The sequence below is a fragment of the Ursus maritimus genome, unplaced genomic scaffold (assembly GCF_017311325.1).
Source record: "Ursus maritimus isolate PB19 unplaced genomic scaffold, ASM1731132v1 scaffold_4, whole genome shotgun sequence".
Taxonomy (NCBI): Eukaryota; Metazoa; Chordata; class Mammalia; order Carnivora; family Ursidae; genus Ursus; species Ursus maritimus.
The window spans coordinates 18,012,591-18,029,548 of record NW_024426552.1 but is presented as its reverse complement, the minus strand read 5'-3'; the positions used below and the strand labels follow the sequence as shown (position 1 = coordinate 18,029,548).

Here is a 16,958-nt window from a genome sequence, read left to right as displayed (position 1 = left end):
TGTAGCATTTAAATCTCAAAAGTTACAATTTTAGGATGAGAAAATCATGTCCTCTTTTAAAATCTTTTAAAAGAGTTTTTAAAATCTTGTCTTCTATGGTATTCTCACCCAGGGCCAAACCCTCAGCTCCCGAGTGAATGGAGAAAAATCTATCCGTTTGCCTCCATTTCGGCCAGCTCTGCCTACAAGAATGACGGTCTTCCTTACATCAAGCCCAAATCAGTTCCCCCAAGGCATCTACGCTTGGAGCCTGTTCAATGCAGAGCAAGCCAAAACCTCCCTTCTGCCTTACAGCCTTGAACAGACCAGACTCTCGAGGAGACATCGTGTTCCTGATGGCTCTTGCTCGGGCTACACGTTATCAGGTCTTTCAGCTCCCATGGGACCTCATTTCTTGCTTTTTGTCTTGTCACTCTTACAGTCTTGTCCACAAGGTGCTGTAAAACCTGTCACACACCTTGCTGAAATTGAAAAGCACAATGTCCACCACAAACCATGTGCCAGTCTAACAGCACAGCTCATACAAAAAGAAAAGGAGGATCATTTGACAAGACCGCGGGCACCCATGCTGGTTGTGACAGATCCCTGACTCCCTGTCCAATCGTTCACAAAGCTTCCACTTAATAACTCATCCGGAAACAGAGCCGAGATCAACGTCAATCTACACCTGGCCTGTAGACTGTCACCCTATCTTCCCTCCTGTCCGTCTGGCAGAACTAGTCTCTTCTCCCTATCTTCCCAGCTCCCCTGCCCTCCAGGGGTCCAAAAAGATCATGGAGAGCAGTTCTACCATTTCATCCTCAAGTTCTCCTAGCCTACAATCTGTCTGGGTCACAAGGACCTGGATGTGGTAGAGAGGTGTCATAGACTTAAAATATAGCCACAAAACTGTTAATACTCCTCCTTTCCAGAGGTGGGACTGAATTCCCTTCCCCTGAGTGTGGACTGGATGGAGTGCCTTGCTTCTAACGAACAGACAATAGAGAAAGTGATTGTGGATGAGTTCTGAGGCTAGGGCAAAAAAGGCACTGCGGCTTCCCTGTTCTCTTTCTCGGATCAATTGGTGTGGGAAAGCCAGCCGCCATGTCACGAGGACACCCAAGCCGCTCTACAAAAGGTTCCCACGATGAGGTATGGTGGTGTCGTGCCAACGGCCATGTGAGTCAGCCATCTTGGGAACAGAACTTCCAACAGTCGCAGCTCTAGAGGGTGTCTTGATTGCAACCTCCTGAGAGGCCTGGAGCTGGGAGCACCCAGCTAATCGTGCCTGAAATCCTCATAATTATAAGAAACTAAATGCTTGTTGTTTTAAGTCGCTAAGTTATGGAATTATTTGTTGCGTTAGCAATAGAAAACTAGTACAAGGAGTTAGTGCTTTCTTTTTTCATCCTGATTTACCTTGGGCTTTAATTTCCTTCTTTCAGAAGATCACTCTCTCTAATATAGACATGAAGTGGGACGGTTTTCCATTCTCTCTCATCTTTTACCATCCCTCACTGACCGTCCTTCAACCCCTGACCATGTCCCAAGAGCTGTGGGGCTATTTTTTTTTTTTATTTTCTTGCTTTGAAATTATTTTCATTTTCTCATCATTTTCAACTCATTCTGACCTCTAATCTTCCTGACACTATGTTTATTGGGCTCTGATTCTGATGCTCTGCTATTTCTCCTTGGCTATGTATTTTTAGCTTCCTACAGGCCCTTTTAAATCTGAGATGGGGGTATAACCACAGTGATTTCTTTACAGCTCGCCCTTTTGCTGTCATCGGGATCTAGCAATGCAACAGTTAAAATTATATTTCTGAGACCTTAAGAAAAGTCTCTTTGACAGTCTTTTCTTTTAGATTGTGGGACCAACAATGACTTCAAAAAAATAGGAGCTCTCCACTCAAAAATGTAAAAGCCCACATTATTTCTGAAAGGAGAGTGAAAATACTTTGGTACTCAAACCAAATTTCAAATTCACATAATAAGCTGGAACAACAGATAATTAATTATACAGCTCAATGGTCTGTGAGACTCCCAGCAGAAAGAGATCTTTCTAGTTCATTTTTGTATAGCATGTACAATCACTTATTGAAAAGACTTTCCATACATTGAGCAAATCTCACCAAAAAAGGGAAGAAAAATAAGCTTGCACATAGGGAAACATCATTGGTAAATAAGCTCACATTGCATGTGATGAAATGTGATGTGTAGATTTAAATATGCTGCAGGGACCTTTGCTTATAGGCTCATCAGACGTGTTTTCTCATTCTAAACCCTGGTGTGACTCCAGGTCTCCAGGTCACGGTAAGTGAGCAGAATTGTTGTTTATTTGAGGGGGGAAGGAGGCATGCCCCTCATGAAACCCTTCACATGGTTTGGAGTCAAGGACTTGGGCTCCTTTATGAGGACTAGAGAAGGGTGGTAGTAAATTATAGTGGAAAGGATAGCTTTCCTCCCCTTGCGAAGAGTTTGCTAATGTCTTTTCCTTCTTTATTCTGGTCAAATGGTGTAACTTGACATGCAGAGCCCATTTTTCCCTGGAAGTAAGCCAGGGGAGTAGCTGTAATGGCCGCTATGCTCAGAAATCACCACTGATAACATGCTTTCCTGACCTGACACTACATTCTAAAAGTGACAGTGCTCTGGCTTTTCAGATATGAAAGACAAAGAGAAGTCATCTTCCTCCATCAGGATTATACACAAAACCTTTCTTTATTTGTGTCAGAGTGACAACAGCAATCATTCAACAACGATGCCATCAACTGAATGACACGCTATGACAACCCTGGGAAGGTTCCCTAAGTTTGGAAAGCCTAAAGATATAATCTGGCACACTGAACTCAAGCATGCCGTCTCCTAAAGTGGGATGTTGGAGAACCCAAACTAACGCTACGAACATAGCAGGGAATTGCTCCAAATGCTCGGGAGACAGACTGTAAGCGTGGAGAGAGCGAGCTAGGTCTTACTACCTACCCAGCAGATAGAGCTATTTGTAAACTAGAATATTCCTTACTTTGGATCTGATCATTCTTTCTTACCTATGGCCCTTCTTTTATTGGGGGAGCCCTAGTCTTACAAAGTATAAGAAAGAAGGCTGAGTCTAGGCCACTCTCTCATCTTTGAATCCTTCCCCTCTCCTTTACCAATGGATGAGACTCAAATCTTTTGAAAGCTTTCCTGAAGCTGACCTCCAGCGCGTGCCTGGGTTAACACGCCCTCGGTGAGTGTCCCATCTGCTTACACCACAGACACCCTGGCTTATAGCTTATGTGGGTCTGTATTCCCCCACCTTTCTAATTCCATCCCCTCTTTTAAATGCGGCAAGTGTGTTCCTTCTATTACATTTCAAGCTCCTGAGAACAGGGGCCTTATCCTTTCATTTCTTCCCACCCACCACAGCATTTAAATGCATCGATCTTTGTGAAACACCAAAATGAAATATTGCTGTTACTGAAACATTGTTGTTGTTATAATAGACTTCAGATGGTTTCTTCCCATGACAAAACACCTCTAACTACTTTCTAGCTCTTCCCTTAAAATGGATTGTTTTGGAGAAATGTATGGAAAAGTTATTTTTGTGTTCGATTTTTAAAAGGGGGGGGATCAACTTTGGTGACTTTGGTGGTGTCAACCCTCCCAACCCCCATATTTCTGTTAGAACACATTGGCCTAGAGAGCCCAATGGAGGAACTTTACAAAATTGGTTGAAAGAGTTGCTTCTAATTCACTTTTTATTCTTGTACACGAAAACCATCTCTTCCTTAAAAATAAAATAGCCATAAAAAAAGGCCCAAGGCAAACGGCCATCCTGAGCTGGTCTCAGCTGGTTAGAGTGGAAGTGACCCTCAGCCTTGAGCCCCACCACGAGCTGAGCAGGACGTAGATGTCAACCGCCAGCTCCTTGAAATTCACTTGCATGACAATGGCAATAAGGAAGACATTAGGAGAGCCCAAAGTGTGTCTGACTTACTCTCATTTAAGTTCCTCTGAAAAGCCCTAAAGGCAGAGAGTCATAAAATCAATGAGAGCAGCTGTCAAGATGGGTCACTCCACTGTCCCTGCCGCCCTGTGAACAACCACACAGAGGCAGGAAGAGGTCACGAGGCAGATGTGGAGTTCTCATCCATGACTGTGGCTGGGGACAGAAGTGACCCAAGCTGGCACTGGCAGTGCGAGGGGCCAGATCTGTTCTTGGCCTGCCACCGACTGTACCCGAACCAGGGACCTCCATGTGTTGACCTCTCCCAACAAGGTGAACTCCTTGGTCCTTGACTATTGCATGGGGTCATTATGAGGATAAGGAAGAAAATAAACACGGGAAGGTATGCATGTGGAGTTAAATCTCTCTAGAATACACAGCCATGTCAACTTAGTAACTACCGTCTTTGATTCATGGAAAACAATGGGTACTATTCGTTGGGCAGAGTTGTGCACAGAGTCAAAAACCAGGCTCGTGTGTGCTTCTGTTGTGGTGTGACATTGATTTTTAAAACAGTTTGAGAGATAGGCTAAATACAGAACGAAGGGTGAAAGTGTATGTCTTCTTAATGCTGGGGAAACTGTTAAAAAAAAAGTGTCTATTTCAATGTTAATGGGAATTTTAAGGGGTACAAAAAATAAAAGACTTGTATACAGAACTATGCACATAAATCCTTTCTGTCATATTAGTTCCTCATGGAGAATAAGTCCATACAGCCCACAAAAGAGAAACTGTAAGTATTTCTGGGCTCTCGAGGTAGTCCCATTCTGACATTTTTAGGAAGTCACATCTATGTGAGAAACTGACTGAAGTTTGAGCCCAGTTCAGTCAGAAGAGGACCCGTCTGCATACCAAACAAGAAAGGAAGGATGAGATATTCAAAGCAGGAACCATGCTGTCACCAGATACAGTGTGCACCTGCGTGGTTTTCCATTTTTGAGGACAGAGAGGTCTATATACTCTTCTCCACTTAAAAAAGAAAAAAAAAAAACCCATAAATTGGAAGGGCTCTTTCATTGTTTGGAAAGGAAAGCTCAGAAGGAAAAACAGATCAATAGGAAATTGGAAAATAAAGTGTGCGGAAAAGCAAGGGGAATTTTTGAGAAGTCTGCTTTCCATGGTCATTCCACATCCTCTCTCTCGAAATCTGCGGTTGAGAGAGGCTCAGAGCGAAGAGCGGGGCCGGCGGGTGCTGGAGCTCAAGCGCAAGACGCCGAGAGGGAGAAGGGAGCCGGGTTGTACCTGGTCGGGTGGTCAGTCCTCGGTCGGCAGCAGGGCGGGCGTCAACAGGCTCAACTGGGCACAGGAAGCAAGATACACGGAAAGCAGACAAGACAAATCAAGATGTGAGTTGTGGCTCCTGAACACAGAGCAGGGAAAAGCACGTGAAATACATAAGTTATAAACAAGGAGCAGCTGGAAAAGAACCACAGTGAGTTAATCCTGAGTATCGGAGTGGGAGGGGGACCACTTCAAAGGGCTTGATGCTATTGATGGGCCAACCCTACTCCTTAGGTTTTCTAGTAAAAGCACTCACCAGGATATGCAGCAACATCAAAGAAGAGGGGCTGGGGAGCGTGGATTTACCTCTCTTTGAGTTTAGGGACGGTTTCTTGGCTTTTGATTAGAAATAAAATACATCATACCCAGCCTGGCGGAAAATCTTGAAGATACCTCCTTTTACAACTGCCCGATCATATTTTATTTTACAGTTAATTCACTGCAAAAGGACTCCATTAAATCCCCAGGGGAAATGCAAGTATGAATTTATCGGGAGAGGAAAGTTTCACCACATAATCTGCCATTTAGTGCACCAAATAAAATTTGCTCCCATTTTGAGGGTAAAAGAAGTAAACCGGAGAGCCAGTCTCTCTATTCCTTTCATATTTCTCAGCTTCCACAATTTTTCCTTTGTGAGAATTCTGGGCCGGCCCCGAAGGAAACCGTGCAGGCGGCATGTGGTGCCCGCTATCGCTTACCGTTAGCCGGCATTTCCAAAGTGCTTCTGAGTCTCAGAAAACATTCAGTAGAACTTACACTGGTCTTTGAAGAAACGGGCAAGGGAGAGAAACAAAGCTTTAAGGATTAATAAACGGATAAGGGGCAAATGAAGCCGCGGGAGGGGAAAAGCCCCTTGGGGTAAGGCCTGGGAAATACAAGGTAAGAAGGTAAGGAAAGGTGAGCAAAAATGTCTGTGGAAGATAAGGTGTGCTCGATGGGACGGCTTCTGGACGAGCGGTTTCAGGAAGACCACCCAGCTTACTGACGCACACAGCCTGGCCTTCCAAGGTGGGGTTACCAACCCCAATCCATCCTGAATGTCACATGTTGGCAGAATAGGGAGGAAGAGAGCGGCAGGAAGTCAAGACTTCAAATCATGAAAAAAAACAAAACAAAACAAAACACCCAAACAAAAAACCAGGTTTCTGAGAATACGAAGACATTTGGATGGATCCAAAGAGTAGCGTGGTTTGGGCCTTTATCGTGCAGAGTGGCGGCATGGTGGAGAGGAGCGTGGAGGCCTCTAAGCCCAACATCACAACGTAAGCAACTTTGGGCGAATGACCATGTCTGAGGCTGCTTCTTCACATGTCAAACATAAAACAGCCTCATCTACTTGTAGTGAGAAACAAGACGATCTTGAAGCCTGCTTCTGAAATGCTCCAGTACTAGGAAACCGCAAACCTTCCCTAACGACTCCTGCTGAGAGGATGACTAATTTCTAGTACTTCACGGCTACGACAGGTCAAGACGCCCTTCCTCCCGCAGCTCACAAATACATTCGAATGACACAGATTCTCGTGTTTCACCTTTCTTCCCATCTGCAACAGTATGTAGTGAGGGACGTTATTACTCCTCGTAAAACAGAGTGAACGGAGGGATTATTGTGTTTTTTGAGACTTTCCCCACGAGAGGTCCAAGGGTGCTTCAGTTGAAGAGAAGAGCGTGCCGAAGGACACTCACGGAGCGAACAAGGAACTCGAAGTGGGGAGCCTAATCGTCAATAGCTAAATCGTCAGGAACTGTATTTGACTCACGAGGGAAACAGCAGTTAATCTGTGGTTTAAATACAGGCTGAAGAGAGCTGCTAGTTGGTCCCAGAGTCCGCTGTAATGCCACCACTGATTTACTCTGTGATCTTGGGCAAGCCACATTTTTTCCAATGCTAGTTTTGTCATAAGCAAACAGGGTTTTTTCAGGGCTCAAATGTGCACACATACGCACAAGAACCTTTCAAATGATAAAGCACTGTTCCACAATTCTTAAAGAAATATAGAAAAAGCCATCAAATAGATGGACAGGAAAAAAAAAGTCTGAAAGATATTACCACAAAAAGCTATCATTAGTTATTCCTGGGTGAGGAGATTGTTTCTAGAAACTTCTCTGCCTTTTCTTCCCCATGTGCATGTGTTATCTGAAAACAGTAATAAAACCTTGCCTGTTTTTTAGGAAGGTGAAACAATTAATAGTTTTTTTGACTTAAACCCAGCCTGCTTTAACAGTTTGAGGCTGATTCAGTATGAATTAATATTCAAAAAATAAGTAACTCCTGTGTTCAGTGAGCAGATATCAATCAATCTTTTAAAAAGACAATTATGACTTCGGGGCCAAAAATGCACACACATCGACAAGACAAAGTGGTGCATTATTTCCCAGTCCAACACAAATACTTTCTGATTTTCCAAATGAACTATTATTCGTTGAACCAGAAAGTAACTTCAATATAGTATTCAAAACATTTTATAGTAGCTGTTTAGTAAATTAAAAATAAGAAAGAGGTCATCTTATAAGTTAGGATAAAACTTATGCAGAAATGTGTTATTCCCACACCTTCAGTCGTTTTGAAACCTTTCCCTAAGAGAGGAGAGAAACAAAATGATTCCAATTCTGGGGCTTCTGAGTTTGGTCTGGTGCTCCTTGTAACAGACCAGTTCTAAGCTGAATGCTGCCTAGCACAGCCTGCCCCCAGGCCAAAGGGACTGGAGGAATCAGCAGGAAAACGGTTTTATACAGACAGAAAACAGGCCTGAAAATGACATTATTTATTTTCAATTTCAGCACCTATATATGTATGTATTTTTAAAAAAGATTTTAAAAATTTATTTTAGAGAGTGCGTGCGAGCAGGGGAAGGGGCAGAGGGAATGGGAGAGAGAATCTCAAGCAGACTCCCCACTGAGCGTGGAGCCTGACGTGGGGCTCGATCTCACAACCCCGGGATCACAACCTGAACTGAAATCAAGAGTCGGACACTTAGCCGACTGAGCTACCCAGGTGCCCCTCAATTTCAGCATTTAAAGTGATTTGGTCATTGCTTCTTTATTAGGCTAATCAGAAATATACCAGAGGGCAGCTTCACTTGGCAATTACATACATAACAGTCTTGTAAGATCTGCTGTGCCTCTTTGAGAATATGATAGTGTTTCATGTATGTTTTCTACACAAGGAAGCTGACTGCGGGCCACTCGGTGGCTGGCCTGCTCAGGCAATCATGACAAAGCAGAAGACAGATGCCTTTAGCCAGATGACTTCATGATCCATGAGAATGACAGTTTGATAAATAACAGCTTCACTTCATGTTAGCCAGTTAAGTTTTGTGGATCTGAAGAAACCACAGAAAAATCCCTCAAGGCAAACTGCAGCTGGTCAAAGAGCCTAAAATATTGGAAAACTGGGATATGCTTAGTCTTTCAATATAAATTAAAAGAAGGTCTGGGTGTCTGACCCTCTCTCTGGACTCGACTGACTGTTCTTAAGAAAAAGCAATGAATTGTTGGTAAGGTCTGAAGCGATGATGATAAGGACTGCATGAACAATGAAAGGAAATGCTCTGAGAATTTCAGGTGTTTTCAACGGCTCTGTGTGTGAGCAGCACGTGTCTGAGACATTCACAAGGAACAAAGCCCTGGGGAGAGGGAATAAGGGGAGGAGATGGGGAGGGCAGAAAGGGGGAGCTTTTTAGGACTGTGTCATTATATGGCTTGTTATAGTCATTAATTTTTAAGGATATACCATTTGGACCATAGGGTGATTCTCCCTGGGAGCAGCTGGTAAAACCTCTCTAATAAGACCCTGATTCTATAGAAAGACCAAATGAGCAAACGAAAGAAAGAAGGAAGGAAGGAAGGAAGGAAAATAAAGGAAAGGAAAGAAAGAAAAATCTACACTATAGCTACTGTGTTACTGTGTACTACACAGCAACATTTACTGTGTTGTAGCTACTTTGCCTGCCATCTCACTTAATGCTTATACCTTATCTCTGAATTAGGAATTATTATCACCTTTGTTTTACAGACCAGGAAATAGCCACAGAGGCTCTCTAACTTGCCCACCACACCCAGCAGTGCTGGAATTCAAACTCTGAGGACCCACACCATTCAGGAGTGTGGGGTAGCTACTATTCTGTAGGATGGTGGGGATGTGGAGGTGCTCTTGGCTGTCACCATGACTACAGGGCAAGGGAGGACACTACTGGCATCTAGGGGGTGGGGACCAAGGATGCCGGATGCCTTGCAGAGGGCAATCCCATATGAATAAGAAAAGCCCTGCATCCTCTACGATTTCCTAAGTTCCTGCTGGACATTCATTTCTCTGTAACTATGTGAGTCTAGAGCGTAACTCAGTTGAATATATAAACACGAAGTATTTATTGCATAGCTCTTACTGTAACCTGGATACGCTAAGAGCTCATCACCAGGTAAAACGAGGGAAGGTGGTTTTTGTTAGAGCTTTCCCAAGAGTTCTTCACTATGCTAGGAACTTGTTCGCTGTTGCCCACAGAACCTGAATCATGGAATCAGCCCTTGTGTCAGGCTGCTTTTGTTATCTGTCACATCCATATGGAACAAACAGCTGATCATGCCACTGTTCCCATTAGCAGTCAAGCCTGAATACTTATGCGTTGAAACGCTTATTATAAATTACATCCATTATATTGATTTTTTCCTCTGAAACACCGTCAGTCCATTTTATTTTATGATTCACGGTTAAGGAGGCTTTTCAAAATGTTGTAAAAGGAGTGCTGGGTCTGATAACAGCGAGAACCAGAACTCAAACTCTGAGATCCTCCATATTCTTGCCTCGTAATACTTTCATGTAAGATTTTCTATTTATCAGTGACAGGTCTTTATTTATCAAGAGTATCGGCAGTTCTGATGAAGCTCGGGCAATGTGAGCAGCTGTGTCCTGGTCAAGGATCCAGAGGCATCAATCAAGGATTGTGCCCAAATGGGCACGTTGGCAACACCCAAGGGCCCGGGGTGTCTGTCTGTGTGCACGAGCATAGACGGTCTCCTAGGACCGATGGCGACAGGCCGCTCTCAGAGTCTACTCCTGAGTGGAGGTGTTTAAGTCCACTGCTGTTCTGGGCTATCTCCAAAACCTATAGCTCTTAGCCTGCCAAAGACTGACCACTTTGGAGAAACCCAGTAGTTAACCCAACCTTCTTTCTTTGGGTTATCTGGCAAGTGTTGTGGGGACAGTCACAGCTTGCCTCCTAACTTGAACCAAGACTTCTTTCTTGCTTGATTTGGGAGGCTTGCCAAGGGGTAGAAGACCAGGAAAACAGAGGATATGTTGACAGTGGCATCAATCAAGGTTTGGATTTTAGGAAGGTACTTTCCTAAAATAGTTCCTCCCTCTGTTTCTCCTTAAAAAGAACAACAAATACCCTTGCATTTCTTTTCCCTAAACAGAGTGGGTCAGTTTGGCTACTACTTAAAAATTTTAATATAAACAGAATGTTTACCAGAATGCATCTACTTTTTAATGGAGACCACTTACATGCATATGACCACATATATTCATATAAACATATGAAGTCAAGATGAAATGCTTGGAGCACATAAAGGACAATTTATTTAACTCTCAGTATTATTTATACTACTAATATGATAAATGCGAAGTTAAATTTACCTCATTACAGATACCAAGGAAATGCAGTATTCATATTAAGCGGTTAAGCTCTCAATATCTGATAGAGTGAGAAAGTAAAGAGAAAAGCTGAAATTCAGGAAATGCAGCACCTTCTAGAATATTCTGCCATTCTTTATGGTACGATGTGGCACCAAGATCATTGCATTTCACTATTCATTAAATTTGAAGAGCTAACATAAACAGGGCTGATGGTCTTCGTTGTTGTTCTTCCAAAAACTCTGTATAATACACACTTGTGAAGGAGTCACGACATTTAAGAGAAATACCAAGTATTACATCAAACATACACAGTAATTTCTGTAAACGAATTTTTACTCTGCTAATGTAGCTTACTTTGGCTTTCTGAATCTTTCCATAAACTTCACCATAAATAAATTACAATTTCTAGTTTCTATTATTTGTGTGTGTGTGTGATCATAAAAATTCAGGTAGGCTCCGAAATAGGTTTTATCCTACTTTTCCAAAATCAACAAATAATGGAAAATACTAAATGGGAACATTTTATTTATAGAAACTACGTATTTGAAAGATGTGAAAAGGTCTTCGATTACGAGAAAGTGACAGGAAGTTCTTTGTAAATTATAATTTTAGAATCACTGCAGATGAATAAATTCTCAAAGGCTGGGGTAATTTTTTAACAAAGAACAATCTAATCTAAATATTTAAATTTTTGTTCATAAAAAGGTAAGAGTTGGACATAAATGACACACATTTAACATTATTTGGTATAAAGGGCATTAAGGGTTGTAATTTTCTACCAAAGGAAGTTCTTCAGACTTTAGATGTGGGACCTATTTTTTCCTGAATTAAACAGCTCAACGTGCTAAAGGAAAAAAGGAAATCTAGTGTGCATTCAATTTACAAATGAGACTGGACATTTTCCACAAAGAAGTCTCATTAGTGACTGAATGATGAGAATTTTAAAAGACCAAAATGTATCTACCTACTAAAAAAATGGTACAGTAGGCACTCAATTATTAATAAATTTAATAAGGAAGTTACCCTTCGTAACTGAAGTTCTTCAATTTTTAGAAGTCTTTAAATTTTTTCCTCTATGTCAGAATTATTTTTATAAATGGTAAAGTCTTAATTACTTTTATGTTATAAATGACACTGCTGTTCGTAGCTGGTATTACTACCATAAGGTGCCCTTTTTCAAATTAATGAAACAAATTTGGGGTGATTACTCACAGGGAAACTGTCCATAGAAAGATTTTCTGTAATGGTTTTTAAAAAAAAAAACAAACTTCTGTAGTACACTTCAGGTCTGATACTGAGTTTAAATTTAGTCTGAGGTATATACTGATTGCATTTTGAGGTATCCTTACTATAAATAGTCATGTTACAATTATTACCACTATCCAAACTTGCTACTTTAACAAAGACACTCACAGGTAAAACCAGGTAAGAATCTGGTGTTCTTACAAAAAATGCTATTAGTGTTCAGAAATCGAGGTGTTCCTGTAGCTTCTGAAATTTTATACTTCTGAACATGTAAAAATGTTTATGGAATAAAGAGAACTAAAAGATGTTCTCTCATTAAGAGATATTATTTAGAAGTTTCTGCTAAGAAATCTCTGTGAAAGAAAGTACATCATCCAGTGAGCAAATTTGTTGACAGAGAAAATCTACTCTGAGCTATCACAAGAAAAAAACATGCAGATTGATATGCTTCTTAATTCTGGCAGCTGCCTTAAATTCAACTTTCTAAACACAAAATTGTTTAAATCTTCAGCAAAATTACATTTTATTTGTAGGCGGTTCTTTATCTTTGCCTTTAACATTCGATGCAATCTGGAATTTAATGCATTAGAATAAGCAACCAGCGAACACTATTTTGGTGCTTTTCAAATCTCCATTTCTGTAGGCCTCACGAAAACTTCTCCCTATGGGGAGAAAATTTACATAATTTCATCCCCTGTCTGTTTGCTTTGAAGCGGGGCCAGACTGGCCACCGCCTCATAAACACACACTGAATATTGTTCTTTTTTTCCAGAAGCAACAAAATACCTCTTGGTGAGACAGTATTTTTTTTTTCAAAGGCATATAAAAAGTCACCACTCAAGAATATCAGAAGGGTGTGTGTGTGTGTGTGTGTGTACACACTGGAATGTACTTGTTCTCTCCGGGAACTCTTACCTTCATTTTCTGTATTGGCCGGCACCGAGTCGACCCCGAAAGGATGCCAGGGCTGCAGATCGTCTAGGCTGAACTCCCCATTCACAGGAAGAAGCTCCACGGTGGTTTTCGTTTCTGTCAAAGACGGCATGAGGGCATCGTTTCCATAGCTGATTCTTGGTTCACTGATCATGTTGGCCAAGACATCATCCGAGTAGTTTTGCTCTTTCTGAAGCAGCTCATCTAAACAGAACAAAGCCACATGTAGGGTGGGTCACAGCAGCACGTACGACTGGAGCAGTGGCTGCCATTTCCTGTCTACCAGACACGACTTGAACTGTTCTGCACACACGATCTCATGGAGAGCCATGAGCTGGGTACCACTGTCGGCTCATCTGGCAGATGTGAACACTGAGGCCCATGGCAGTGGAGCCACTTACGTAAAATCATAGCAAGTGTCCAAGGCAGGATCTGAGCCCAGGGCGAATGGCTCCCACCTAGGCTGAGGCTCCGAACGGCTGTACCACTCCTCCCTACGATGAAAAGACCTCGAGCGCGAAATCTCCCTTTATTCCTCTGACATGGCTCTGGTATGCTGTGATCACAGAGGAATTGACAGTGTGCTCTGCTGAGGTGTTTGCCGGGACGTGGTGGCAGCGTGCAACGGACAGTGACCATTCAAGCTGGAGGATGTAATCTAGTGAATCTCTCGTCCTTCCTTGAACACGTGTTAGGACAAGAGAAATGTAAGTGGGTGGCAGCCTGCTCAGTTCTTGAGTTCTCATTGTTGGGCCATGGACAAATCTGCCTCTCCCAAAGGCCCCCTAGTGCTGCATGATCTATGTTCTGAGGCAACAGAGAGGCAGTCCCCTTGCCCTCCCAGCGGTAACCTCTGCTCCAGCCTGCTCTGCTGTGGGCAAATCTTCCCTGCCTCCCAGCATCTGTCATGCCCTCTCAAGCCAAATTTCCTACCTCTCCCGGCTACTGTTTCTCTTTTCAAAAAATGCTATCAGTTACCCCCCACCCCGCCTTTTTTAGATTATTTATTTGACAGAAAGAGAGAGAGAGAGAGAGAGAGAGAGAGAGGGAGAGATATCACAAGCAGTGGGAGCAGGAGAGGGAGAAGTAGGCTCCCCACCAAGCAGGAAGCCCAGTGTGGGGCCCCATCCCAGGACCCCGGAATCATGACCTGAGCTGAAGGCAGATGCTTAGCCAACTGAGCCACCCAGGTGCCCCTCAGTTATCCCCTTTTTAAAAAAACGGACTAAACAAAACCAACTTTATGGAACATAACTGACTTATCTCTAAGTTCTTGCAGACTAGTGAAAATTCCTACAACATACATTTCATTATTGTAATGCATTTCTTACTGGAAAAGAGAGCTGGGAATATAACCTTGTACTGATTGGAATCATTGCTTTAAATACCGGGTTATCACAAGATTTGCGATCACATCTTATGCTGCCACAGTTCACCAGGTTTTTCTGTGGAATATATTTTTTAAAATTAGACACCCATGAATAAATAGCATGTCTGCTATTAAAAATGATATTAACCAGAATATCTCATCTCCCAATCACACCTCTGTCAAGCGTTTACTGTATTATATATTTCAAACCAATCACTGGTTAGTTAGTATTACTGCCGCAGAAAATGAAAATAAAATTAGCATTTAAATATGATTTGTAACATTTTCCTATCATCCTTCACATTCTCTTTTAAATTGAAAAAAAATTTTTACCTGAAAAATTAAAATTCTGTTCCAGCAGGTCAATTAAAACAATTTGATAGAATAGCATTAAAAGCAGGAGATTAATATCTTTCTATGGAGTCAGTTTTATTGCGAGATATCATTTTAAATGATGAAATCCCAAGACAATCAGTCCTTCTGAAGTCTAATTTGAGTTATAATTCATAGCTACTTGCTGCAGTCCCATTCTAAAATTCAATATTTGATGCTTGTAATGACCTTTCCCATGCAGATGAAAGGGCCCCACTAGATGTATTCCAACTTTTTCATGTCTTACAGAGTCATGGGCAATGGCTAATAACTTAGCCAATGTCTGCTTTAATAAATTAAATGGGCATTTCTTTTATATAAATCTTATGTTTCTGACTGTTGAGCACTTACAATACTAAAGAGATGATCTTCTGGAATAATTATTGGCGCTCACACGTTTGTCTGAGAGGGAGTAACCTTTGCCAGCACGATCTGCTCTCGGCCCCACCTGGAGGCATGTTGGTATCTTTGCGGCATTTACTGTCACTTAACGTCTCCCTCCATCTGGAAACTGTTTCTCTTTGTTGTGCATACTCAGGACCAAGCTGGTTCCCTGTGACTTCTCCAAGCAACTCCTCTTGTACCTTTTTTCTAATCTCTTCATCCCTACATTTTCTTTTTGTATCTCCATCCATCTCTTTCTTCAATTTTTCATTTGGAAATCCCATCCCCTCTTGAAACTCTAAGGATGAATCAGAAATGTATTTCCCCAGTGTTCACTTCTCCCACTCTAGGTTCTATATATGTCTAAGTTTCCTGGGTCTATGAGCTTACATCTCCCATGAACTCCATATGTACAAAACTGAGCTCGAGGCCCCCTTGCTCTCCCTCCTGCCTCCCCTGTTGTAGTCATGGCAGAGCTCTGATCCCAGCCACACGTCTAAAACCTTCATATCCATCTGTGGCTCTATTTCTTTGTGTCCCATACTTCTATTACTGACAACTCCTTTTAAAATTCCATTTCTGGATTCTCTTATTCATTTCTCACTCCCCCTTTCTACTATCTTCCTCCCTTGAACATCATTACTTTCTGCTTTCATAACTGTGAAATCTCCTGTTGTTGTTCCCGCTCTACTTTTTGTCCCTCTGTTCCCCGTATCTTTTTGTGATACTGAGGAACGGCTCTGCCTCATTTCAGTAACTCCCCATTCCCTACTGAATTAATCCCAAACACTACTTTGCCAGATATTAAGGCCCTCTGTGATCTGGGCCCACCCCATCTTTTTTAAAAAAGATTTTATTTATTAATTTGTCAGAGAGAGAGAGAGCACGAGCAGGGGGAGCAGCAGGCAGAGCAGGCAGAGGGGGAAGCAGGCTCCCTGCTGAGCAAGGAGCCCGATGCGGGACTTGATCCCAGGACCTGAGGATCACGACCTGAGCTGAAGGCAGCCGCTTAATCGACTGAGCTGTCCCAAGGGCCCACCTCATCTTTCCAGCTTTGAGGCTCAAGCTCTTTGCTGTATACAGCTGTGATACAGTGATTTATAATAAGAAATCTGTATTTGGTCTTCGTAGGCACAGAGCTCCTAAAACCCTTGGAATTTCATAGATGATGAGAGGAATAAAGGTATCTCTCGTTATGTTAGGAAGTGACTTTTGAAAAGCCTGTAGGTCACCAAAGGATGGGGGCTGGTCACCAGAGGAACTAACCATGTGATCAGAGGGTTAGAACTTTCAGTCCCACCCTCTGGGAGGGGAGAGGGGCTGGAGACGGAGCTCAATTGTCAATGGCCAATGATTTAATCAATCCAGTCTAATTAATGAAACCAAGACAGACAGGGTTCCGGGAGCTCTGATGTGGGGGTGGAACGTGCTGAAAGCTCCAAGTCCTTTCCCATAGACTTTGTCTTCTGTCTCTTCTACTTGGCTATTGCTGGGTTATATCCATTTATAATAAACCAGTAATCTAGTAAGTAAACTGTTTCCCTGTGTTGTAGCTAATTAATAGAATCTGAGGAGGAGGTGGCTGTAACTTCTGATTCATAGCTGGTCATCAGAAGCACAGGTGACACCTGGACTTTCAACGGGCTGTTGGGGGCGGGGCGGGGGAGTCTTGTAGGGCTGAGCCCATAACTCTTGTGGGATCTACACTACCTCGAGGTAGATAGTGTTGGAATTGGGTTGAATGGATTGAATTCTCCAACTGATGCTGGAGAATT

At 42.4% G+C, this 16,958-nt stretch overlaps 1 protein-coding gene across 4 annotated transcripts in view; it reads right to left on the bottom strand.

The window, feature by feature from the left end:
• LOC103673071 (amyloid beta precursor protein) overlaps positions 1-16,958 on the bottom strand; it is a 256,172-nt gene that overhangs the window by 12,974 nt on the left and 226,240 nt on the right. For 2 of the 4 annotated variants that reach the window (XM_040621078.1, XM_040621080.1), the window contains 2 exons: positions 13,041-13,262; positions 5,210-5,263 (listed from right to left, as the gene is read on the bottom strand). In XM_040621078.1, the coding sequence (XP_040477012.1) occupies positions 5,210-5,263; positions 13,041-13,262 (276 nt within the window). The remainder of the gene's footprint in view (positions 1-5,209; positions 5,264-13,040; positions 13,263-16,958) is intronic. The other 2 variants (XM_040621079.1, XM_040621081.1) reach the window with 1 other exon arrangement.